The sequence below is a fragment of the Cynocephalus volans genome, chromosome 9, assembly GCF_027409185.1.
Source record: "Cynocephalus volans isolate mCynVol1 chromosome 9, mCynVol1.pri, whole genome shotgun sequence".
NCBI lineage: Eukaryota > Metazoa > Chordata > Mammalia > Dermoptera > Cynocephalidae > Cynocephalus > Cynocephalus volans.
Window position 1 is genome coordinate 76,496,477 of NC_084468.1, and position 25,182 is coordinate 76,521,658.

A 25,182-nucleotide genomic window follows, 5' to 3' on the forward strand; every position below is an offset into this window, starting at 1 on the left:
AGCCACCATCATAATAAGAAATCTTAACTGTATGTACAACTATGGTGAAATTCGGAGAAAGTCAGATCTTAGTAAGGTGTGGCAAAGGAGTGTTGTAAATAGAGCAACCTGGGGACAGTAGGCTTCTTTTGGGATAAAGAGTAGCAGGATGTGGGCAAGAGATGAAGAAGTGAGTCCCAAAGAACTTCTTGGAACTTTGCCTGGGTCAACCTGCTTCTTCTCCTTTATCCCAAAGGCCAAATGCAGGTCATTCAGTTCTTTGCATGACCTGCCATCCTCCCTGTGATCTAGAGTGTCAGAGAAGGATGGTATTATGAAGAACTAGCCACTGCAAAGAGAGTCACATGCTCACATGGGGGAGGCTCTACAGGGACAACGTAGGAATTGCCGTGCTTGCGTGTGGAAATTAAAAGTCAGAGTTTGAGTGTAGATCCATATCAGTGGAAACCATGCTGATGAGTTCATTTAATTTATTTTCCGCAGACAACATACTCTAGCCTTCGTGCCTTCTTCTGGACTCATCTATGCATTTGGTTGTGGAGCAAGAGGTCAATTAGGAACTGGGCACACTTGTAATGTTAAGTGCCCATCCCCTGTGAAGGGTTACTGGGCCGCCCACCATGGCCAGCTTTCAGCTCGAGCTGGTAAGAGTGATTTTCACTGGAATTTAATGGCATTATAAATGATAAAAACAACTGTTTACAGAATACGTATGTTATTAACCTTGAGGTCTTTTGGAGGGAATGAATATGAGGGATTTTTTTTTTTAACATCAATCAACAAGTGTTTGAGTGCTTACTGTGCATGAAGCTCTGTAGTTGAGATTCTACAGAATAAATAAAGCAGAGAATATTATTTTGGACAAGTTATTCAAACTCCTTAAGACTCACTTCCTTCATCTCTAACATGGGGATAACAACCACTTAGAGAAGAGGGAACTGAGTCTTAAGGAGTTGAGATAACTTGCCCAAGATCACATAGGTTCTGGAGGCAGGTCTGCCTCTTTTTAAAGACTGTACTCTTAATGCTTGTACTATGTTATCTCCACTTTGCTATTGATGTTTTGGTCATAACATGATGTGATTTCTTTTCATGCCTCTTTTTTTTTCTTAAAAAATTTTTTAATAGCAGAGTGTTCATTTCATTGGAAATCAAAGTAACGCAGGCATTCATATGGATTGACTGCCTCATCTTGAAATAGTAAATCCAGAGGCTGAAAATGGAACTGGAGAGTCATTAAGAAGTGTAATTTAATAATTAATTTTGATTTTGAATTCTATAAAGTGATACACTTATGGCTTGAACAGGAATTTTGTGTTTGTTTGGCAGCTGGCTGGTATGGAGATAGGAACCCTTAACCTTGGTGTTATAACACTGCACTCTAACCAACTGAGCTAAGCAGCTAGCCCCTTGATCAGGAATTTTTTCACACAATAATAACCATAAGTTCCCTAGATTATAAGAAACTTAAGGATGAGGACTCTTTTCCTCTTTGTAGCTCTAGCATACAGCACAGGGCCTGGCATAAACTTGTCACTCAATACATTTATGGAATGAATATGTTAGCACATGAAAATGCAGTGGAAATTAAAATATGAAATAAATAAGATTATGTTTTCATGATGTTCCCAAAAGCAGAATAGCTTGGTGTCCTCTTGTCTGTCATTTGTAAATTTCCTTTTCTCCAAGGGATTGTACTCATATGTGAAATACATGTTTTTAAGACATATACCAATTTTAGAAGCTCAAGTATTTTTGTAGGTTAATCTGAAGGCATGAATTTTTGAAATTGAATTACAACTCAACTACATGGCCATAAATTTGTGCTTCAGTGTTTGCCAGAATGATTATATAACATAAGAAGATAAATTTCAATTTATTATGTAAATTCTGTGGTTTTAGGAACCTTCGTGGTAATGTGGGAGTATGGAGGAAGGCATCAAGGAGTATTCTGGTTAGACAAAGTTTGAGCTGTGTTTTACCAGGATGATTTGGAGTTAGCCAGGTAGAAGACTGTGTGGGATCGGGCAGTTGCTGAGTACCACAGAGCTGCATAGTTCTAGGAGCACCATTCAAATTAGGCTTTAGGAGGTGCCATTCATGGAGAATACAGTGTGTGCTGGGGGGTGGTAGAGGGAAAGGACATGGAGATATGGAATAGCATGATGTATTTGAAATAAAAGCAATTTGATGGTATTAGAGTGTCAGCATGGACACAGTGTGATAGGAGATAATGCAGGGAGCAGGAAATGGAGGTCTTCATATTACAAACTTCATCCTGAAGGGGCTAGGGACCATCACACTCAGGTACTGAATTATTTGTTAGGCATATGTTACTGTTTATAGTGGTGCCCACTTTAGAATTGAGGTTAGTGGCATGACAGAGTTAGAATAAAAAATAGAAACGAGGTCAGGATTAGCTGGCAGTTGGGGAGGGGGGCAGAGGTAGAGTTAGAGTGGAGGATACTATTTTATATGTTTATTTTTAATTGAAGCAAAAACAGTTCTGGGCAGAGAGCCACAGAGAAGCTTTCTTCTCTGGCATAATTAAAGTGGCTAGGAAACCACTCTAAAGCATATTCTGGAATATTAGAAAAGGGGATCAAGGAGAAACCTCAATTATTGAAAAATATGCTGTTGGAAATTTTTTTGACAGATCGCTTTAAATATCATATTGTTAAGCAGATCTTCTCTGGAGGAGACCAAACTTTTGTACTTTGCTCCAAGTATGAGGTAAAATTTTTTGACTATTACTTTGGGGGTGGAATAATGGTGAACCAATATTTATTTTAATAAACAATTGCATGAGATCAGTGTTACTCTTTGTTTTTACCAATTTTATCTTATTAAAATAAGCAAACTAAACCTTGAAGAAGTTATCTCCATTTGCTCCCTTGAAGTTCCAATAATTTTCCTGGTATTACAATCATGGAGTTCTAATTTGTAATTTAAAATTATTCATTTATATTCATATTTGTTCCAAGAGAAATTTAAGGAGGTTTAGAGAGTTTGTGCTTACTTTGGCATTAATTTGTCTTTCTGTTTCTTTCCTTGTGGAGTAGCAACAAATGCTTGGTATTTGAGAACTTAGTGATTTTCTTTGATGTGATTGAGTATAGACTATATATAAAAGAGATATCACAATTTTCAGATATCTTTTTTTATTTATAATCTACTCATGACCACACACTATAATTTCCCATCTGCTGTCTCCTGCATCACTGTAGTGGATAAACCAGGAAGAACAATCTTACAGTGTCTTTCCAGGTTTAAGGTAGAATGCGAATCCTGTTATCTGTGACAGCGTTTTAATTCATTCCACTCTTTCTCATCAGGGAACTCAGTCTGAAAAAGTTCTGCAGATAACTTCAGCCTCCACTCCTTCTCCTGTTTCTGTGCTTTCTCTTGTTTCTTCTTCCTCTTCCCCACCCTTCTTGCTTTCAGTCAACAAGCATTTCAAGAGCACCAACTATGTGTGGTGGGTGCATTGATCTTTACCTTCCCCTGAAGGAGCAGTGAAGGGGCTGTTAGTGATGATAATGGAATCAGAATTGGTTGGAAAGAAAAGGAGCAACTGTGGAAACAAGGGTCCTTTTCAGTCCTGGAAAATTATTCTGATGCTTTGCCATCTTTAGAATTTTTTTTTTTGGCAGCTGGCTGGCACAGGGATCTGAACCCTTGACCTTGGTGTTATCAGCACCACGTTCTAACCAAGTGAGCTAAGCAGCCATCCCCTACTTTGCCATCTTTAAATACATGAAGTTCTTGTCTTCTAGTCAGTATAATTCTATATTCTACTAGAAAAGGTACTGATGAAGCCTGAGGCTACAGGTTGGATAGCTAAAACTGATCCATAGCTGTTTTCCAGGTCAGGAGACTGAAGAAGGCTGTTTAGTGCTGCCATCTGGGTGATTTAGAACTGCTCTTTTAAACCTATTTTAAACCCAGCTTCAGAGCTTCACAGAGAAATCCTGAGGAAAGCTGAGGTTATTCTTTGTTTCAAGATGTCAGTAAAGCAAAATATGAAAAGCACTGGATCTCTGCAGGTTAATAACTTTTTGTTCACAAGTAGTAGAGTGTTAAGTATTAATTTCCCTAAGAAACTGACTTGAATAATATTGTCCAAATTTAATTTTTTGGTGAAATTCAACATAAAACTTAGTTTTATTACTTTTATATATAATGGTATCTGATATATGTAGCTGAATTTTAAATTTATTGTAATTAATACTGTTGGGCCTGGATAACAGCACATTGATGAGAAGCAAGTGAAGTGGCATAGTGTAAGAGAGACAGGGCAGGTTAAAGTTTAAATAACTGGTAAGAGAAGTATGTGTCAAAAATGTGAGATAGGGCCGAGCCCGTGGCGCACTTGGTAGAGTGCTGCGCTGGGAGCGCGGCGACCCTCCCGCCGCGGGTTCGGATCCTATATAGGACTGACCGGTGCACTCACTGGCTGAGTGCCAGTCACGAAAAAAACGACAAAAAAAAAAAAAAAAAGTGAGATAAAGAAAAGCTAAAAATAGAATATTACTTGGGAAGGTGTTGCTTTTTCTTTTTAACACCGAAACCTATATACTTTTACTTAACTATTAACCATAGATTGTATTTAGGTACAGAGTGATCAAATCATGTGCTTACCCTGTTACCATGTCACCTAAAAGAACGGAGAAAAAGCATCTGCATAGAGATAGTCTCCATGTTTACAAAATGTTGACTCATTCATTAATGCCAGGCCTTGAGGTGGAAGAAGAGAAGGGAGGAGTTATATTTAGGTACTCCATTGCTACCTTTGATTCTAGGTTTTGGAAATTTAGTGAATGTAAACCACAGCCTCTCCTTTTTCTTTCATTTTGTTCCTTGGATTGAAGAGGGAACGTGTTTGGGATTGTTAGGGGAGAGAGAGAGAGAGAGAGAGAGAGAGAGAGAGTGTGTGTGTGTGTGTGTGTGTGTGTGTCTGTCTGTCTGTCTGTCTGTCTGTCTGTCTGTCTGTGTCTTGTCTGTCTCAAAGACTACTAGGTGACATAATTCTCTTTTTCCTAGAACAATGATTCTTAACCTTGGCTGCCCATTAGAGTCATGTGGGAGTTTTAAAAAATACTGACGCCTCTAGAGAGTCTGATTTAACTGGTCTGGACTGTGACTTGGCCATCAGAATTTTTAAAAGCTTCCCTGGCAAGCCAAAGTCCAGCCAAAGTTGGGAAACACTGACCTAGAGCAAGTTTTCCTTTTTGGCCTATATGTTATTAGAAGGCATAGAAAAATGATGCTTTTTCTTGGTTCATTAAGTGATTCTGAGATTGTACTTCACCCAAGGCGTCTGTGGTTTATTGGACATGCAGTGAAGAATGAGAAAATAGTTCCAAGTCTATATTTTATTGTAAGTTTGTGTTAGAGTTGATGTTCAGCTGCCACTTTGAATGGGGGAAATAATTAAAATCTATATAACAACAATAGTTTTAAAACCAGGATGAAAAGAGAGGCAATCTTTGTGTGTGCCCAAGTGTCCACTTTTTCTTATGAGTTTCCTCTATGTATTTCAAGATAATTTTTATTCTCTCATTAGATGACTGTGGCCATTTTGGTAGATTAGTTATCAAGAACCATATGATCAAAAACTTTGTCATATATCTCTGATTTATTATATGCCTTCCTCCTTCCCCCTATAATGAATGGTATCTTAACTATGGAAAAGTAACCAAGAAAATATACTTTGAAAGTTGTGTTTTTATGTGAAGGTGCAAAGGAGAAAAAAATGATGATCTTATGAATTGATGGATGAATGCTTTAATGTTACTTTTTTCTTCTACACTAATAATAAGTGTAGGAGGTATAAAGCACTGTCAATTTTTTTCTTAGGTCTCAATCAAGAACAGGATTTGGGGAAAATAAGTTGAAAACAAGGAATTTAGAAAATGAAAGTGCTTATGTTGTTCTTTTAATCTCACCTAATAAAGGATGTATAGTGTTAGGCAGCATTTGGAATTTTCAAGGCTGTTATTGATGTATTTTTTGTCACTTTTCTTTTAAGTTTATAGATATATACTTGGAGCAAGAAATTCAGAGGCATTAAGTTTTAGTAAGTTATTTGCAATATAGATTATAACTAAAATCTTTTTTATAACACATTTTGTTGGAGTTTGGTGAACAATTAGGGCAAATGACTAATACCTTAAAAATTTTGATAGTGTGGTGACTCAAAGCAAAGCGGAAAGAAGTCTGGAAAAGTGGTGTTGAGTTGGTTTCTTTGGGAAACAAGACTCTGAGACTCAAAGATTTTGGGGGCGAGTGGTCTCCAGCAGAACATCTATTCAGGGATAAAGGAGGCAGAATTGGGCAGAGGGAGAAGCTGAAATGCAATTCACTTGTAATGGAGGCCTCAGCAATCCCATGGGGAGCTCTGAAGTTGGAGGGCCCTTCAGCCAGTCCTGAGTCGAGGCAAGGGTCTGGGCCTTTATACCATACCTTGACCTGCCATTGGTGTGATAGGGTGAAGCAATAGCTATGGCCAGTCCTTGAGAGCAGTCCAGCTGTGAGCTGTCAGGAGCCTGCACTCCCAGCAGCTCAGGGAATGAATGAGCTGTGTGGGAGAGGATCTGGGCAAGGCACTGCAGCATTCCCCTCATAAGTAGAACACAAAATGGAGAATATGTGGGGGGAAGGAGAGAGGAAAAGATCTATACTACGTAATTTCTCTTCTTTACTATTATATTTAATTCTCCAGAATTCTTCTCCTGCTGTTGACTTCAGGACTGTGAATCAAGCACATTATACCAGTTTAATAAATGATGAAACCATAGCAGTTTGGAGGCAAAAACTCTCAGAACACAACAATGCAAATACAATCAAGTATGTGGATGCATGTCTATATTTTATTTTTTTCCAAAGTATGTTGGAATTTTCTAGTTTAGTGATTTTCCCCTGCTTCCATATTGATGTTGTGAATGTAAATGAAGTTTAACATTTTAGGGAATCTTTTTTTTTTTTTTTTTTTTTGCAAGTTTTCAGTGTTTGGTCCTCTTAGCACCAAATAACAATGGATTGCTCCCAGATTCTCACACAGAGTATATTCCTCAACCTGCCTTGTTCAGTGTAAGATTTTAAAAATCCTGATGGATGAGGCCTGAGTTGGTCTTTCTGCTACAAGATCTCAGTGTTATTATATAACCCAAATGGGTTTCTTTTTTTAGCATTTTTCATTCAAAATGATTGAAATGTTAAAGAAAAAAATACAATAAATAGGATTGAGGCCTTTTATCAAGTTTATTTTAGTCTTAAAGGAGAATTTTTTTTCTGCACATTTTTACCCATTTCCATTGTCTTTCCTCAGCATTTCAATTTTTTTTCTTCAGAGAATCTAATTCTTGGGAATGAATAAATCAAATTCTGTGCACTAAGGGATGGTCATTCCCAGAAATGTGCGTAATAGATATTGCTTTATGACATAGATTGCGGGGGGATGGGGGGACCCTAAACCGAGGCACTGTAGGAAGTATCTTTGAGTGAGGGATCATTAGGAATGCCCTAGAGCAGTTCCACACAGCCTCAGAATTCCTCTGACCCTAGAGTGGCTCTGCCAAGGAGTTCAGGCTGGAAGGGTGATGGGAAAGGGGAAGAAGCTAGTTTGGGGGTGAGTGGGGGAGCTGTAGACACTTCACCATTAGTTCTTGGTTTTCTTATTTATAAAATGAAAGGATTGAAGAAATGATCTCTAAAGATCTCTCCTGAACCCAGTCCTGTGATTAACAGAAGTTACTGCAATCCCTTATGTAGCCATAGCCTGTATTTGTTTCAGTCCTTCCTTTTTCCTTATGCTAAATAAGATGATCCAGTGTTCCTGACATGCAATTTCACTCTGGGTCCTTGGAAACTAACTGTTTTCCCAGATCCTGTTTAATAGGTAATAGAAATAAGCACTCACTTCACTCATTTTTAGTTTCTTTCTCAGATGGGCAACAAAATAGAAGGTTGTTCATTTATTAATTTGCAAAGATAATTTCTGTGTTGGGAAATAACAAAAGCTCGGCTTCTCTTTTTTGAGTTTATTCTGTGTTTGTGTTTGGAGGTGAGGTAGGGAGTATCTTAGATGGTTGGTGTTAGAAGAATGTTCAAGATCATTATCAGGGATAAGAGTTTTTCTTGCAGGAGCTTTGATACTCTTTTTTTTTTTTTATCATGACTTAATGAAAAACTTAAGTTTTTGTTCATTTTGGGATGTGACACACTGTTTCTCTAAAGCAAATGTACATTTTTCAAGGCTTCATCTGGGTAAGAAAGAGCTGCTATTAATGAGAACCTAGAATAGATGACTAATCTATTGCTGATGCCTAAACAACCATTTATTTGTAATCATTAAAGCCTTCCCTTCCTCCTTCCTCCTGTTTTTTTTTTTTTTTTTCTTTCTTTCTGGACCAGTGGTGTTGTTCAGATATTATCTTCTGCAGCGTGTTGGAATGGAAGTTTTCTTGAAAAAAAGTAAGTGACTTAGAGTCTTAAAAAACCCACATATGATACAAATATTCAGCAAAGGCTGTGAAAGACTTCTGTTCTCTTTGATGGCAGTTTGCCTTAATTTAGTGGAAGCTGATGCTTTGCGTAAAAATTGGAATGCCTGATAATGATGAATGAGGGGACATCAGGAAGGGCAGTGCTGATTCACGCCTGGTTGGCAGAGAATCGGTTACCAAAGAAAGAGTCTATATCTCAGAAAAAATTGGTGTAATCAAATGTAAGATTTTCAGGGTATTCTAAAATGTTAACCCCGTCATGTGCACAGTATTTGTTCTTAAATTCTTAATTCTTTAAATAATCTCCTTGGTTTCTTTGGTTTGTTTTCCCATAGCTTTTTCTTTTCTCAAAAAGAGTGATCTTCGGGGTAAGTTCCAGGTCCAGGCCAGCTTACCAGGAAATTATGTTTGAGGCTAAACTTCCAGATAGTAAATAGAATCTTCTTTGCTTAGCCTCATCCCTTCTGCAAATATCCCCCTTAGGAACTCGATGCAGCAGAATGTCTTGTGATGGATTTGGATCTTTGGTGATCCTAAGTCCTGATCATCGTTCAGTCCTTTTCTGCTGGTAACCAGGCTAATGAGATCTCAAGATGAGTTAGACTTCAGTTCTGTGTGTGAGTCCCACCCCTCCCCATCTATCACTGTATGAGTCAGAGTTCTTCAGAGAAATGGGACAATTGTGTGTGTGTATGAGAGTAATACAAAAAGTTCATGGAAATGTTCATATAATATTTTAATTCTTCTGTGAAATTTTTGAAGTATCCTTGTGTGTGTGTGAGAGTGTGTGTGTGTGTGTGTGTGTGTAGGGGGAGAAATGAGAGGGGATTTACTATGGGAATTGGCTCATATGATCATGGAGGCTGAGAGGTCCCACAATAGGCTATCTGCAAGCTGTAGAACCAGGGAAGCCAGTAACATGGATCAGTCCTTATCTAAAGGCCTCATTACCAGGGAAGCCACGGTATAACTCTCAGTCTGAGGCCAAAGGCCTGAGAACCTGGGGGTGCCACTGTGCAAGTCTCAGAGTGCAAAGGCCAGAAAACATGGAGTTCTGATGTTCAGGGGCAGGAGAAGAAGGGTGTTCCAGCTCCAGGAAAGAGAGAGAGACAATTCACCTTTCCTTTGTCTTTTTTGTTCTATCTGGGCCCTCAGCTGATTGGATGATGCCCACCTGTATTGGATGAGGGTGGATCTTCCTTAGTCAGTCTACTGATGCAACTGCCAATCTCTTCCACAGACACCCTCACAGACATATCCAGAAACAATGCTTTACTAGCTATGTGGATATCCCTTAATTCAGTGAAGTTGACACCTAAAATTAAATGTCATCCTGCCCCCACCTCCCAAATATGTCCCTAACTGAGTTGCAAGAGCTCATTTTAGAAACTCTTTAGTTACAGTTAGAGATTACAAAGTTATTTACTTGTATCATTAGGGCAGCTGGAATGAGCTCATTTGGTTCTTTCATGTTTACTAATTAGCGTTTTATGCTGATGTTGGTCTTCTAGAGCAGTGGAGCTCAACCAGGGTGACTTTGCTCCCAGTGGACATTTGGCAATGTCTGATGAAATGTTTGGTTGTTACAATGAGGGAGGGCTGTACTATTGGCATCTAGTAATAGGGGTCAAGGATACTGCCAAACTCTACAGTCCCACCTGCCCAACAAATAATTATCTATTCCCAAAAGTTAGTACCAAGTTTGAGACACTCTGTAGTAGAAGAATAGCTTTTATGAAGGTTGGGAATGGCTCTTGGTCAGACTTGTTGGGTTATTCATTCTTAAAAGCATGGATTCAATAGAGCTGTGGGTGAAGCGTTTCCTTTTTTTTTTTTTTTAAATCGACATCTGTGCTATTTCAAGAAGCCTCCTCCTCCACCTTATACAAGATACATCACAGGAAACTAATCAAAATGAAGACCAGTATTACCAAGCAATAAATACATATAGACATTAGACATTTTAGGAAGCAGAAAACATAATTTCTATGGCCCACTTTTCCCCTGTGTGATAAGCAGCACATACATAGGTCACTAAATGCTTAGAGAAAAGGAGCTTTATTTGAGAGATGCTACCTTAGAGTAGCCCAAATCAGCTCGTGTCCTACATAGCTTGTTTCTACCCAGGTATGAAGTCAGTACCTCAGAAAATCTTTTTTCTTAACAACATCGCAGAAAGGACATCTAAGCATATGGAAGGTTACATATGGAAGACCAGAATTCATTTGTATGTCTTGGGTAGATTTATTTTTAGAACAGCAGCAACAACAGCAGCAAAAGATCCCACAAAGTCCAAGCAACTCCTCTTATTTTGACCACTTGGGTCCCAGTACATATAATTATGAATTGTTTTTTAATGTTAGAAACTCTACTTATGTTTTCATAAATTTTAACATTGCTGTCAGAGGGTGTTGTCTAAACATGTCCATTACTCATAAACAGAAGCCTGTTTTGCAAATAGATAGCTCTTTTGTAAATTAATAGATGTGGTAGGTTCAAGAATAAGAATTTAAAAGAGATGTTCTCTAAGTCTCTAAGAGGCTAAAACTTTAAGGTTAGAAAAATGATTTAGTTGCTAGGAAGTTAAAAACAGTAGCAGTGAAATTAGGCCTTGGGTGAATATAATTCTATCCCTTTTGTTAACTAAGAGAGACATTAACTTTGCATTTGTTGTAGATTTGATTTTTATTTTAAATACTTTGTTAAGAAAAGCATTTAACAAGGAGCTTTTACTGACCATTTGTTTATGAGTGGGCCAGTTTGCACAGGGGATGTTTTTTGCATCTACATCTAGTTCAATGTACTGCAATTGCAGAAAAAGGCAAAAAACATGAGTAAATCATAGAAATAATACTCTGCTTATAAACTTCAAGAGAGCCTCAACTTGAAATGATGATCTTTGAACTTTGACTTGAAGGGGAAAAGATTTGAAAATTTAAAATCATCTTGAGAAAGGGAGTCTGGTGAGGTTTTATTTTGTTGGGCTTCCCCAAAGGGGATTGTTTTTTGTGGATCTTGTCTGCCAGATCACATTTAAATATGATCCGTAAGGACAAACTATTTTGCTTACCTGTTTATAATTCCTATCAGAGTGTTTGCTTTGTTTTTCTTTATTATATACTCTTTTGATTTCATTTGTTTAGAATTGATGAACATTTTAAAACAAGTCCCAAAATCCCTGGGATTGACTTGAACTCAACTAGAGTGTTATTTGAGAAGTTAATGAACTCTCAGCACTCCATGATTCTCGAACAGGTATGTTTCTTGCATTTACAAAGTACATTCTTAAAAATGCATTTTTAAATTAAATAATTCAACTTTCAAGAGAAAAAGAGTAAGATGAAAAAATGAGAGACTTGTACAAATCTTAACTTTGTACAGTATTCACTTTCGGAATTTGACCTACCTTTTGCTTTCTTTTTGGCTTAAATCTTTTTGAAGAAATGTCCCTCTAGAATATAAGATCTGTATGGGCAGAGATCTTTGGCTTTTCTTATCACTGATGTGTCCTGAGAGCCTAGACCAGTGCCTGGCTCATATAGGTCCTGAGTACATAATGAATGAGAATTGAGAGTCTATCAGATAGCTAATGAATTTAGATATACATTAACTAGGTCTCATTTATGTTTGAATTTCTCATTACTTTTTTCTCTCGTACAGATTTTAAATAGCTTTGAAAGTTGCCTGATACCCCAGTTGTCGAGTTCACCACCAGATGTTGAAGCAATGAGAATCTATCTAATACTACCTGAGTTTCCCCTGCTCCAGGATTCCAAGTATTATGTAACGTTAACTATTCCCTTGGCTATGGCCATTCTGCGACTGGATACAAACCCCAGCAAAGTATTAGGTAAATTTGCCAAACTTAATACCACTGGTTTTGTGCTTATTTTTTTATTGGTGTGATCACTGGTTCTTAGTAGATTGAGAGCCAAGAATATGTTTATTACCTTAGCATTTAAATAGTTCTTTCCTTTCCATTAATTTCTAACTAACCCTTTTTGCAACTTGAGCAAATTAAACCATTATTTAGGTTATTTGAAGTAATTCATGCCAGATTAATGTTGATTTTGAAGTATTTACGACATTAGATTATTCAACATTAAACTGTTTTTTTCCTCCTACATTGTAATTAGTAGTGCCTGAAAAATTAGTGTCTATCTGTTTCTCTCCTATACCTAATTTAGGGGGTGGGAATTAAATGAATAGTTTTGGTGATACAGAGGTCTCCAAAAAAGGAGAGGAAGAAAATGACCTCGTAGGGACTTACCAAATGTTTGTTTTGTTTTTCTTTTTTAGGACAGTTGAGTCCACACTGATTTTTGCAGGCTCCGGACACTTTGCTGAGATAAGAACCTTCCGTTCCTCAGTGAATTGGAGAGTGTCTCTCATGGGAGTAGCGCCTAAGATGTTTTTATTAATCAAGTGCAGAAAGTCTGCCACCTGGCTTTTTCCTTTTTGTTCCCCCCCCCCCGGTAAATTTTTTTTTAGGTTTTTTTTTTTTTTTTTTTTTGGTCTTTTTGTGACCGGTAAGGGGATCACAACCCTTGGCTTGGTGTCGCCCGCACCGCGCTCAGCCAGTGAACGCACCCGCCGTTCCTATATAGGATCCGAACCCGTGGTGGGAACGCCGCTGCGCTCCCAAGTGCTGCACTCTCCTGAGTGCGCCATGGGGCCGGCCCTTTTTTAGGTGTTTGTTGCAACTCAGTAACTTCTGTTCCAGGTGGACTGGGATGTTGAGTATGGTCTCCCTATGAGTAAAGACCTGTGTTCCTGAGGGTGAAATACTGCCTTTTCCATATTGCTTTCACCTTTGTGGAAAAAAAAAAACCCCAACAGAAATAGTAATAAAAGCACTAGTAATGTGTTAGTACTCAAGTTTTTTTTTTTTAAAGATCAAAAGCTTTTTGGAGCACATTTTCTCAGGTGTTGTAATAGATGTGAGATAGATACATGGCAATCTCTGGAGAAATATTTCCTGATTTCTAAGTTTTGGGTTTTCTTAAAATTTTTATTTTTCTAGTTTGGATAACACAAAGAGATCAGAATTGTTTAATATTACACTTAATTTATTTTTAACTTCTAATTATCAAAATTTGAAAGTACACAAAGAAGAGAGAATACTACAGATACCCATCACACAAATTCAATAGCTGTCGATATTTTGCCCTTTTTATCTGATCTATCACAATCCCCCATCAACCTTTTTATTTTTTGCTGGAATATTTTAAAGGAAATCTCAGACATCATGTTATCTTGTTCTTTAAATATTTTAGTATGGCTGAGTTTATTTCTGACAAAGTAGAAGCCAATGGTATAATCTTCTTGTCTGGATATGAGAAAGCATTGTTTAATGAGAAACAAAAACAGTAGTTTTCAACTAATTATGCTTCTTGAAGGGAAGGGATTGGTTGCCATATTGGTGCTCCTTCTAGGGCATGTCATCGTTTGCATCCCTGGTGCAGGATTTAAGTGGTGGCTGATAACAGGGATGAAAGGACTAGGACACATGAATGCCTTTTGGACTAACACAGTAGACCTTCACTCCTGCCCAAAATGTGTGTATCTTGCCTTAGAATTGAATTTTTAGAGTAGTTTTCAGAATGAGTCTTTGAAAAAAATCCGATCAAGCTTTAAAAAAAAAAAAAAAAAAAAGCACCAGGGATTCTTGTACAGCTGCTACTCTTCAGAAATGTTTTAATGGATTCTTATTAAAGTCAATTTTCGGAAACTGTATTTTAGACTAATGTTTATCTTCTAGTCAGAAGACATTAATACTTGCTCAAGATTACATGTTGAAATATGTCTTTTCTTTTTTTCTAAAGATAACTGGTGGTCTCAGGTATGCCCGAAATATTTTATGAAGCTGGTAAACCTCTATAAAGGTGCAGTCCTTTATCTACTAAGGGGAAGAAAGACATTCTTAATTCCTGTACTGTTTAACAATTATATTACAGCAGCTCTCAAGCTCTTGGAGAAGTTATATAAGGTGAGCACAGGAGAAGCCAATGGGGTGAGGGGTGAATAGATGGTAGGATGAAATGCCCTACGGAGATGTTCTCTGGAAAGCTGTTTAGTTGTCCTTATTTTGCTCTTCATCAGGTAAATCTTAAAGTGAAGCATGTGGAATATGATACATTTTACATTCCTGAGATTTCCAGTCTCGTGGACATTCAGGAAGACTACCTCATGTGGTTCTTGCATCAAGCCGGGATGGTAAGAATTCATGTAAAGCATATCTTAAAGCTTTAATCTTTTTTCAGAGTCCAGATCAGGACAAGAAAAGTATATCTGAGGACATCTAATTTGTCTTTGACTTTGATGTTAGTGTCATATCTGTTTTTCATCCAGCTGGCTTTCGTATTCTGGAAACTTTGAAGCACTTTAAGTAATCACCAATGTCATAAGGAGTCATAAATGGGTAGTCATTAAGAATGTTATAAATTTTATTAGTTGCCAACATTAAAAAAATCAAGGTATTTAAAGTAGTCAAATTCATAGAAACAGAAAGCAGAATGGTGGTTGCCAGGGGTTGGAGGCAGGAAATGGGAAGTTGTTATTTAATGAGTATAGAATTTCAGTTTTGCAAGGTGAAAAAGTTCTGGAGATCTGTTGTACAACCATGTGAATATATTTATCACTACTGAACTGTATACTTAGAAATGGTGAAGATGGAAAATTTTATGTTATTTTTAAAATCACAAAAGAAATAAAGATACACAAAAATATGAATTTTTAGGTTTTCTTGAATTTTGGAAGATCTGGCAACATGACCTGTCTTCCCAGATGTCACCAGTTGGCTGGAGTTCAGTAGTGGCTCTTGAGATGAGGCTTATGTGTACCATGGTTCCCATTGCAGATTGATTTATCCTTGGCATTGAGGAAAGGATCATTTGCTAGTTCTTGTTTTCTGACAGCTGCTTCAGTCATATTATGTTAGCTGCCTGGACCCTGTAGGCCACCTATGACTTAGGAATATGTGTGTAGAAATGTCACACATCCCTGACCCAGCTCCCACCGTATGTTAGACATGCCATTCAAGGGACTGTGGATTCCTTCCTACCCACTCTGGCATGACAGGAAGTGCTCAGTTTGAGTGCAGACTGGCCTGGGATGTATACAAGGCTCTTTAGGATCCCCAGTCTGTGGAGTATGTGTAAATTTGAGTTATGTCAGAACACAGAATGAGAATTTGGTTATCGTGTTTAGTAAAGCCATGTACATCTGAGGTGATTCCTTGCCAGTTTAAGCAGATTCATAACCAGCATTAGGGTGATATTTTCCCTGTAGGGTTTTTGGAGGTCAGCAGTGGTCTCCAAAAACAAGGCATTTAAATAGGTTTATTTAACTAAACAAGATTATTTTCTTTGTCAAATAATAGATGATCAGTGCTAGACGCAATGTTGTATTTTTTCTCTAGAAATTTTAAAAAATTGATACAATGTTGTAATTTTTAATAATATTTTAACCTGAAAAAACAAAATAATTTTCAATAAAAATTAATTAGAGTGTTCTAAATGTGTTGACATGGGAAATTTAACATGGGGGCTAGCAATGAACTCTGCTTTCACCTTTGAATTTAGAAATTGTAAAAAGATAAGATTTTCTGTTTTATCAATTTGTGATAATTATTCATTGAATAATAAAATGTTAAGAGCTGAAATAAGCCTAATGAATAATTTAGGCTAAATGCTTTGTTTCCAGATGAGGAAATGGAGGCCCAGAGAAATTAATCAATTGTTTCATCAACTCAGTTAGCTATAAAAGCCAGCTCGTCTGACTTCTAATCTACCCATTCTGTGACTTGATGCTGAGTAAAATAATTCTCACAAACTCTAATTCTTTTTTGACCTTGAACAAGAAATTGCTCATGTTAAAATCTAGATTCAGAGACTGCAGTCTCTGCATGGAAGCAACTTTCACAATTTTTTATAGTTTTTCTCTTAACATTTGAGAATCAGGTCTTGAGTAATAGATGCTCATTTTCTCTTCAATAATTAAGGAAGTTATTACAGAAATTTAAAAAAATAGATGAAATGAGTGTGACCTTTTGTGATTTCTGTGGAATTTTTCTGTTGTATGAGAATAAGGTACAAAGCTATTAGAAATTGAAGTTTAAGTTTCTTGATATCTTGGATTTTAACTTAAAGTGCTTAAGCCAGTTCACATATGATTTTTTTCTTTATTTTAACCACTTTTAAATAATAATAATGAAAAATAAATGGACTTTTTTGTGTTGGTTTTTAGTTTGGCTAAGGCAGTACAGCATATAGTGAGAGCACAGTCTCCAGTCAAGAAGAACTGTGCTCAAGTCTCACTTCTGGAAGTTTAATTTCTGTAAGCTAGCATTCTCATTTGCAAATGAGAGTTACAACAGTATTATGAGATGTAAATGGGAGAAAGCATAGAAAGGCCTTACTTAGCTGAGTGCTTAACATATAATGAATCCTTAATAAAAATTTTCACTAAGCAGTTCTAGAGCACCGGATGTATGTCATCTACTGGCTAGTCACTAAAAATGGAGACATATATGGGATGTGCTGTCTACCTTTGCAAAGTGTTGAGTTCAGTGCACAGGCAGCAGGGAAAAAGAAATTACAAAGGGCTTATAACACCTTTGTGCAGAAGGAACATTCGTAAGTGGCTGATTTTGCTCATTTTAAAGAAGAGGCGGTAGTGGTTTGTTTATTTTAATTAATAACCTGCCATCATCTACACTTGAAAACCAGATGGCACATAGAGTGAGTTACTTTGTAGGCACCCGTAGAGGGCAGCACAAGTGAGGAAGTCAGTGACACAACATAAATCTTTGGAAAAAAAAAAAAAAAAAAGTCTGACATGTTGCTGCATGACAGACAAGGTGCAGGACACAGGGACAGTGTTTTGGCTCTGAGTACCAGTGTTATACTCGTGTGAGACAAGGCAGACCCTAAGGCAAGGGAGGCAGTATTTCCTCCCCAGCACTGCAGGGGGTTGTGCAATGCCTCCGACCCCAGTCCTAGCTGTGTGTAGGAAAGGTTGACTTGGTGTTTTAAAAAAAGGATGTTCCCACTTCTTCAGTTCTGTACCATTTGTTTATTCATTGCTTCTATTCCATATACTTCAAAAAAGGAACTTAGGCCACAGTGTAATCCCATTTCAGCCAGGGGCACTTGAAATATGGTCCACCGGTACTTTGCTAGTTTGAGGTTTGTGGGACTCATTTTTGGCGAATGGATAGCCCAGGACAAGCAGCCTCTCAGGAGGTGATCAGTTCATATGCATCCTTCTAGGTTAGGGATGGTTAAGGATAACATTAGAAGCCCCAAATCATTCAGATTTATTTCACATGATACTGAAATGCCAGTATGAATACAATTTCTAAATATTCAGCATTCAAAAGATAAAAAACAGTGAAATTAAATTATTATATTTCAAATACAAAAACTCAGACATTAAAAATTATGGACATATAAACAGAGCTTCATATAGATCTGCAGCATCTTTGATTGAATATTCATCCCTCCTTTGCCTACTTTAGAGCTGGCACCTTGATTCTATCAGGCTTCTTTATCTTCCTGCCTGCCTTGGTGGCTCCCCTGGGACCATTTCTAGATTACCCACTCTGGGCACCATCTCTTTGGCCTTGGATAACTAAGGCAATTTTGGATTTCTTTCCAGCCAGCCCACTGAACTGAGAGAATGGTGATCCTTCAATCAATTTAACTTCTTCCCTTCTCTAGTAGAAAGATCAGCTTGCTTGCAAAATAGGATTCTTTCACCTCTGGGGTGGGGGAGGGGTCAGCTGAGGGGGGATGACCAAGCTGTAAAGACCTAATTGAGTTTGGTTGCTCATTGCACCAAGAGCCTATCAGTAAGACAGAAGTAGTGCTGGAAAGAAGGATTTTATCATGGCTGGGAAAAAAGGAGAACAGTTATCAGCCTGCCTCCTCAGCTGACTAAAGTTTAGTGTTTTTAAAGGGAGGGAAGGAATGCAGGTGCATGCAAAGAGGTAGTGAGGGGTGGAGTCATGGGATTAGCATGTGAGTAGAGTCAGATGTTAGGGTTCCATGATGGGCAGGGTTTCTGGTGTCATGGAGTCTGTGGTCGATGGTCTGGTGAGCTCCAAACTCTTGATGTTATCAAGAGGATAGTGTTATTATTTTCTGGGGAAAAACTCAACAATAATCTCAACCAAGCATCACTGGAACATTAAAATACCTGACTTGGACCCCTGACTAATGTACATGTATAATGCAATCTTCTTTAAGCAAGAGCATAGGTTAATGATCAGCTTGGCCTCTCTTTGGAATGCCTTTGTTTTCAAAGGTTCACTAGGAAAGTAGGAGGAACAGGAGGAGACTAAGATCTTATTCTTTTATTTTTGTGGCTGGTTGGTATGGGGATCTGAACCCTTGACCTTGGTGTTATCAGCACCATGCTCTAACTAATGGAGCTAACAGGCCAGCCCTCAGCTCTGATTCTTAATCTATAAGTATACAGAAGATGTGTAAATGAGCACCAGAAAGAAAGAAAGCTTTTAAAAGAAATCTTTAATGGGAGGGAGAATGGGAGTTGGACTGGAGAGAAGTGAGAAATACAGACAAAACTGCTGTTTGATTAATGTCTTGTTACACTTCTCACTGTGTAACGGAGATGCAAAAACGGATTACTCAAAGCAACATGAATGCAATGAGAAGCCCAAAGGGACTGCACCTCAGCACCTCCTCTGTTAGAAGGAGAAAACTGGGTACAGCCCCAATTCAAAGTTAGCTTCTGTTTTTTATTGTCAAGACTAGGAAGTTTCACAAGAAAAATCAGTTGATTCAATCATTTCAAAAGGACACAAAGACCTGGGCAGTGTGACAAAAGTTATCTCTGGCTAAGTGTAGCTTAAACAATGGAAATTAGTAACATCAGTAAAATTGACATGACATTCCAAAGTACAATTTATGAAAAGCTAAGTTGGTCAGATTATGATCATTATCTAAAATATAACCTCTCCTCAAATGATATAAGCAAAGTTACATTCTTATGATTAAATCTAAGCATAATTATCGCTAAAGTTTCCACCAACAGACAGCTTGCCCCTAGCAAACATTTTTTCAAATCTTTCCCTTCAGCAATTCTTAAAAATCTCTTAACAGGATTGGTATGACAACCACCTGTTAGCTCTAAAATCATTAAAGTATACAATCCCATACCTAAGCAGTGATTAGAATTGATTAGATGGGCTGTTGCCACACTATCTGTAGACTGTTGTCTCCTAATCAAGGACTTTTGTCCTTTACATGAATTTACCTAAAAATCAAATGAGAATCAACATTATTTAGAATTGATTAAATGGGCTGTTGCCACGCTATCTGTAGACTTGTCTCCAAACCGAGAACTTTTGTCCCATACATGCATTTACCTAAAAACCCTATTCTAAAAATCAAATGAGAATCAAGATTTCTAACCCTCTTCAATGTCTGGAATAACCATAAGGCAAAAGTACCAGTACAGTACTTTAAAATACTAGGTATATATACTGGGACTCTGTAATACCACAACTGTTTTTGTAGTCACTGCTGTCTTCTTCCACAGTCACTTTTACATTTGAAGCATTACTTTATCTTGCTTTATATATCAACACATTCAAGATTTTTCTTTTCCATTGAGAATAAGCAAATAGTGCTTAGAGTAAACTGATCTAGAAATCCGAGAAGAAGATTAGGAAATTCTGAATATTGGCACCAGTTGTAAGCCCACTTCCCACAACGCTTGTATCTTTTGTGGTTTCCTAGACTAAGAGATAACTTTGCATAGTGCTGTTTTATTGTGGGTTTTGTTTGTTTGTTTCTTTTGTTTGCACTTCCACCTCTATCTGTCTGGGATGACTCAGCTTTCTTTTCTCCTTTCAACTGCTGTTAAACCATTTTTATGCAATTAGCCAGGTCTGCACTGGCCTCTTCCCTGTTGCAAGTGCAGCATTTATATGCAAAGACTGATTTGTTCTTTTCTTATGACCCTTGGACCATTAAGTAATTGTCCAATTAGTTAATTGGCATCAATGCAGTCATTAAAATAAATGTAAATTGTGTGGGAACACACTATTATAAGGGGTCATTCAGAATGTGTTTTCATTAATTTTGTTTAGGATATCATTTTTAAAAATTCAGGCTGGCCAGTTAGCTCAGTTGGTTAGAGGGTGGTGTTAATAATACCAAGGTCAAGGGTTCAGATCCCCTAACCGGCCAGCCAAAAAAAAAAAAAAAAAAAATTCATATAGCACTCTCAGGATCTCAGAGAATAAATTCTTGGTTTTCTGGTTGAGAAATATTGCTACAGACCAACATGATCTATATTGTTGGTTTTGGGGGGAGGGGCGTGGGTTTCTATTAAGTTAATTAATAATGTTATACAACCAAATAAAAACTTTTAGAGCAGATTTCCTTTTTTTCTTCTGCTAAATGAAACTCTAACATACCTCCTAGATATGCTTCATTGTGGTTGTATTTATTTCCCTTTACTACCTTCCTCCAAAAGTTTATCCACAGATTCATTCATATATTGATGGGGTGCCATCTATAGGCCAATCACTGGTCTGAGTGCTGAGCCAGGGACAGCTTACTAGATAAAGTACTTTATAGAAGCGCTTGAAATTATTTTTAAATGTTAGGTTTCTTCTGAGTAACAGTGTGTGTGTGTGTGTGTGTGTGTGTGTGTGTGTGTGTGTGTGTGTGTGTGTGTGTGTGTGTGTGTGTGTGTGTGTGTGTGTGTGTGTAGCATGCTAACAAATAAAATGTAATTTGTGTTACCCACTTTACCCAACAAAATTAACCTCTAAAGTCAAGGTTGTAAAGCTGTTTTGGAATTAGATTTCTCATAAAACAGAATTCTATTAATGTTGTAAACTATGAGAGTTAGTGAAATGGCCTTTAATGGTCCTTTAAAATTTTTTTTAAAAATTGTTTTTGCTCTTTTTCTCAGTCTATGCCCATCAAAACATCTATTTCATCGAAATCTAGTCAGCCATTCAAATGGTGTTAGTTCCATGGCCAAATAGTCAGATGGGCTTTATGTTTTGTTATTTATATAACATTACATTTTGGCGGGGTTAAAAACTCAGGTTTTGCAATCCAAGTAAGAGGATTTTTATTTTTCTTTACACAGAAGACTAGACCATCTATAATACAGGTAAATGATTTTTAAAAAATTTACTTATTATCTTTCCAGCAGTATTGTCTGTGGAATACTACAAGACTGCCAATAATACATTTTATTTTAGGATGCTGTAACACTTTGTTCCTACCCTTTCATCTTTGATGCCCAAGCCAAGACCAAAATGTTACAGACTGATGCTGAACTACAGATGCAGGTATCATATTTTAAAATATTATTTCCTTTTCTTTCTATGTTTCTCTCATCATTCAGTTGTAATTTTTCCTAATAGGAGAAAGTGTATTTGGGTGAAATTCCTTATAACTTTTAGAACTGCTCTAAATTTTTTTAGTAATTTTATGTTGAATAGGGGTATAACACACATGTGAATGCACATTTATATAGATCAGGGGTTGGCAAACATTTTCTGTAAAGGGCCGTATAGTAAATACTCTAGGCTTTGTGGGCCATATGTTTTCTGTTACACAACTATTCAATTCTTAGCACAAAAAAGTAACAATAGACAAAATGTAAATGAATGAGCATTGTGGTATTCCGATAAAACTTTATTTATGTTGAAATTTGAATTTATATAATTTTCACGTGGTGAAATGTTATTCATCCTTTGATTTTTTTTTTTCCAACCATTTGAAAATGTAAAAACCATTGTTAGCTCGAGCTGTGCAAAAACAGGCAGTAGGCTGGATTTTGTCTATGGGGGCCATAATTTGCTGACCCCGACATAGAGAAAGAGAATTAAATGGAGGTTGGTAATTCTTCACTGAATAAAAACTTAAGTTATAGAGATTTGTTTACTAATTTATTTAAATACACATTTTTATTATGACAAGTCTACAAAGACCTTTGTGAATTATTAATCCAAATCTACCAATTTCTACTTTTGGTGGGATATATAACTTCATTCCACTCTCTCTCTCCCCGCCATTTATCTAGACATATCCAAGTGTACTTCAAAAAGCTCATGAAAAGATTTGTATTATCTTTTAATTCTGATTTTTTCAGTCTTTATGAAGTATCCTCATATATCTGTTTTCATAGTGATAATATCCATGATGTTTCTTTCTTAAGGTTTCCCAGAGAAATGAACATCTGTCAAGGAACAAAAATCCTTAGTTATTAGGTTATTAGATTTCTTCTTCTGCCATTTTGAAAGTCATGGATTTTACCCACTCTCTATCATGTTTCTTCAAGTATGGTATTATTTTAGTCTTAATCAGCTAGGCTCAGTCACTTTTCTGGACCTGGTTATAGGTCATATGATTCATAAACTGTTTCAGTTAATCTCTTTGGGTCCAGATTAGAAAGACTTGTATGCTGTATAAACAGAAGTAACTTAGAAAATCTATGAAAGCTAAGAGGGAAGAAAAGGATCAAATGGAGATGCAGCCCAGCACCCCACCCCCAGGTGCCAGGGCACAGCTTGTTTCTCTCCCCACTCACAGGTGTTCTCTGAGTAATTGTGTTCTTGGGTGTGCTGATCCAGGTGGCGGTCAACGGAGCCAACCTGCAGAATGTCTTCATGCTTCTCACCCTGGAGCCTCTGCTGGCCAGAAGCCCCTTCCTGGTCCTTCACGTTCGCAGGAACAACCTCGTTGGTGATGCCCTAAGAGAGCTGAGCATTCATTCTGATATTGATTTGAAAAAGCCTCTCAAAGTGAGCTTCTTCAGTATATTCCTCAAAATACCTTCATAGGTTTTCTTTGAACAGTATTGATGAAGCAGCAAAGATCTTACTAAAATTGTGGAGTGGAGCCATTCATTATTTGTTTCATCATTTTATAAGAATTTAATCACCTTCTTCTGTCAAATCACCAAACAGAACATAACATTAACATCAGATAAAAATGCCAGTGGATTGTTTGGGGGATTATAGGGCTTTCTTTGTCTGCTTCTGCTGTCTTTGGTGTACCTGCTCCAGCCCTACCCAAAACAAGCAAACAGCAACAAAACTAAAGCTTGAACTAGGTAGAACTATTAAGCTTTCATATAGGAAGATTTTGGATGTCAAAATTGAAAAGAAATAAAGTAAAACAGGAAGATGGGAAGGTAGTGAAATCGCCTGGGAGGCTGTTGTATCATAATGCATAATTGTCAGTCCCCACAGACTATGAGTGTTTGTATTACTACTTACTGTATCACCAGGGCTTGACACAATGCTTGGTACACAGTAAGTGTTTTAGAAATATTTAGTGAATTATTTGAAATTGTCTAAAGTAATTCATCTTTTCCTTCATTTGACTTCTATATCTCTATTTCAATCATGTTATAAGGTCCAGTTTTAGAAATGTAATAGAAAGGAACTGAGCTAATTATCTCCATAATATTGTTACCTTTTCCAAAATTTCTACTAAGTAGCATCAGATCTGTTAATCTGCCAGGTTGTTCTCCCTAGAACTTCTATGTTATATTTTTGATATTTCATTTATTTTTGCCTCTTGTTTTCGATCAGTAATTCAGATGATGCAGTTCTTGCTTTGTAGCACGTCTGAGTTAAGTTTTCTGCTGGCATCTGTGTAATCAAAGTCCTAGTATCTGTTCCCACCTTTACTCTTGCCCTGCTCAGGGCAGCCTTGAACACAGCCACAAGTATACGCTTTATTAAATGCTGTTTTTAGCTCTGTGCCTGATCCATTCTCAGTAAAATGGGGATAATAATAGTAATCCCTATGCATAAGGCTGTTCTGAGGTTTAGGTTTATGGTGTTTAAGTGCTGGCATGTAATAACCTTGATGTCATTTGTTGGTTTGCTGTAGTTGTTACTCTTAATAACCATTATGGGTCCAACATGCCTATTTACAGCCCTTAGGGAGCCCATGTCTGTGTCTGCTTCGAATGTCCTCTTCCCTTACACATGCATCAGTAACTTCAAGAACCCTACTGAGAAGGATTTCTTCCAGAAAGTGTTTCTTTACTCAAGTTAATCATTGCTTATATCTGTGTCCCATAATGTTTACCTCTCATTATAAATTTGGCTCTGAAAATAAAATGTATTCTCTAATTGCTTCTTTTATGTTTGCCTTACTGCCCTGCAGTAGATGGTAGACTTTCTGTGAATATGTCATAAATTTCTGACTTCCTTTTGTATCCCTTGAAGCACCTACTAAAAATTGTGTGTATCTATGAGCACCTTGTTAAAAATGTATACTACCAGGAATAATCAGCAGATACACCTTGCAGCTTCGACTGCATTGGTTATATTCTCTGTTATGTCTTCCTGTCTTTGTCCTGACTTTAGAAAAGAATCTGCGGATAAAAGATGAAACTTGCCATAGGTTTCCCTGAAGTTTAAATTCTATTTCATTATTTTAAGGTAATCTTTGATGGTGAAGAAGCAGTGGATGCTGGTGGTGTTACAAAGGAGTTCTTTCTTTTGCTATTAAAAGAACTTTTGAATCCCATCTATGGAATGTTTACCTACTATCAGGATTCAAGCCTCTTGTGGTTTTCAGATACGGTGAGTTAATGATGTCACAAACAGATGGATTGAATTAAACTTTCTTTTTGTTGTCAGACCAATCTCCCGACTTCTAAC

General features: G+C 37.2%; 1 protein-coding gene across 6 annotated transcripts in view; it reads left to right on the plus strand.

The window, feature by feature from the left end:
* Positions 1-25,182, plus strand: part of HERC3 (HECT and RLD domain containing E3 ubiquitin protein ligase 3) — a 117,271-nt gene that overhangs the window by 47,957 nt on the left and 44,132 nt on the right. For 3 of the 6 annotated variants that reach the window (XM_063107394.1, XM_063107391.1, XM_063107392.1), the window contains exons 9-20: positions 484-644; positions 2,657-2,733; positions 6,725-6,849; positions 8,416-8,475; positions 11,651-11,762; positions 12,168-12,357; positions 14,333-14,496; positions 14,610-14,723; positions 21,642-21,665; positions 21,757-21,846; positions 23,134-23,304; positions 24,961-25,104. In XM_063107394.1, coding sequence (XP_062963464.1) covers positions 484-644; positions 2,657-2,733; positions 6,725-6,849; positions 8,416-8,475; positions 11,651-11,762; positions 12,168-12,357; positions 14,333-14,496; positions 14,610-14,723; positions 21,642-21,665; positions 21,757-21,846; positions 23,134-23,304; positions 24,961-25,104 — 1,432 coding nt within the window. Of the gene's footprint in view, positions 1-483; positions 645-2,656; positions 2,734-6,724; positions 6,850-8,415; positions 8,476-11,650; positions 11,763-12,167; positions 12,358-12,806; positions 12,919-14,332; positions 14,497-14,609; positions 14,724-21,641; positions 21,666-21,704; positions 21,847-23,133; positions 23,305-24,960; positions 25,105-25,182 lie in introns of those variants that run through there. The other 3 variants (XM_063107393.1, XR_010024426.1, XM_063107395.1) reach the window with 3 other exon arrangements.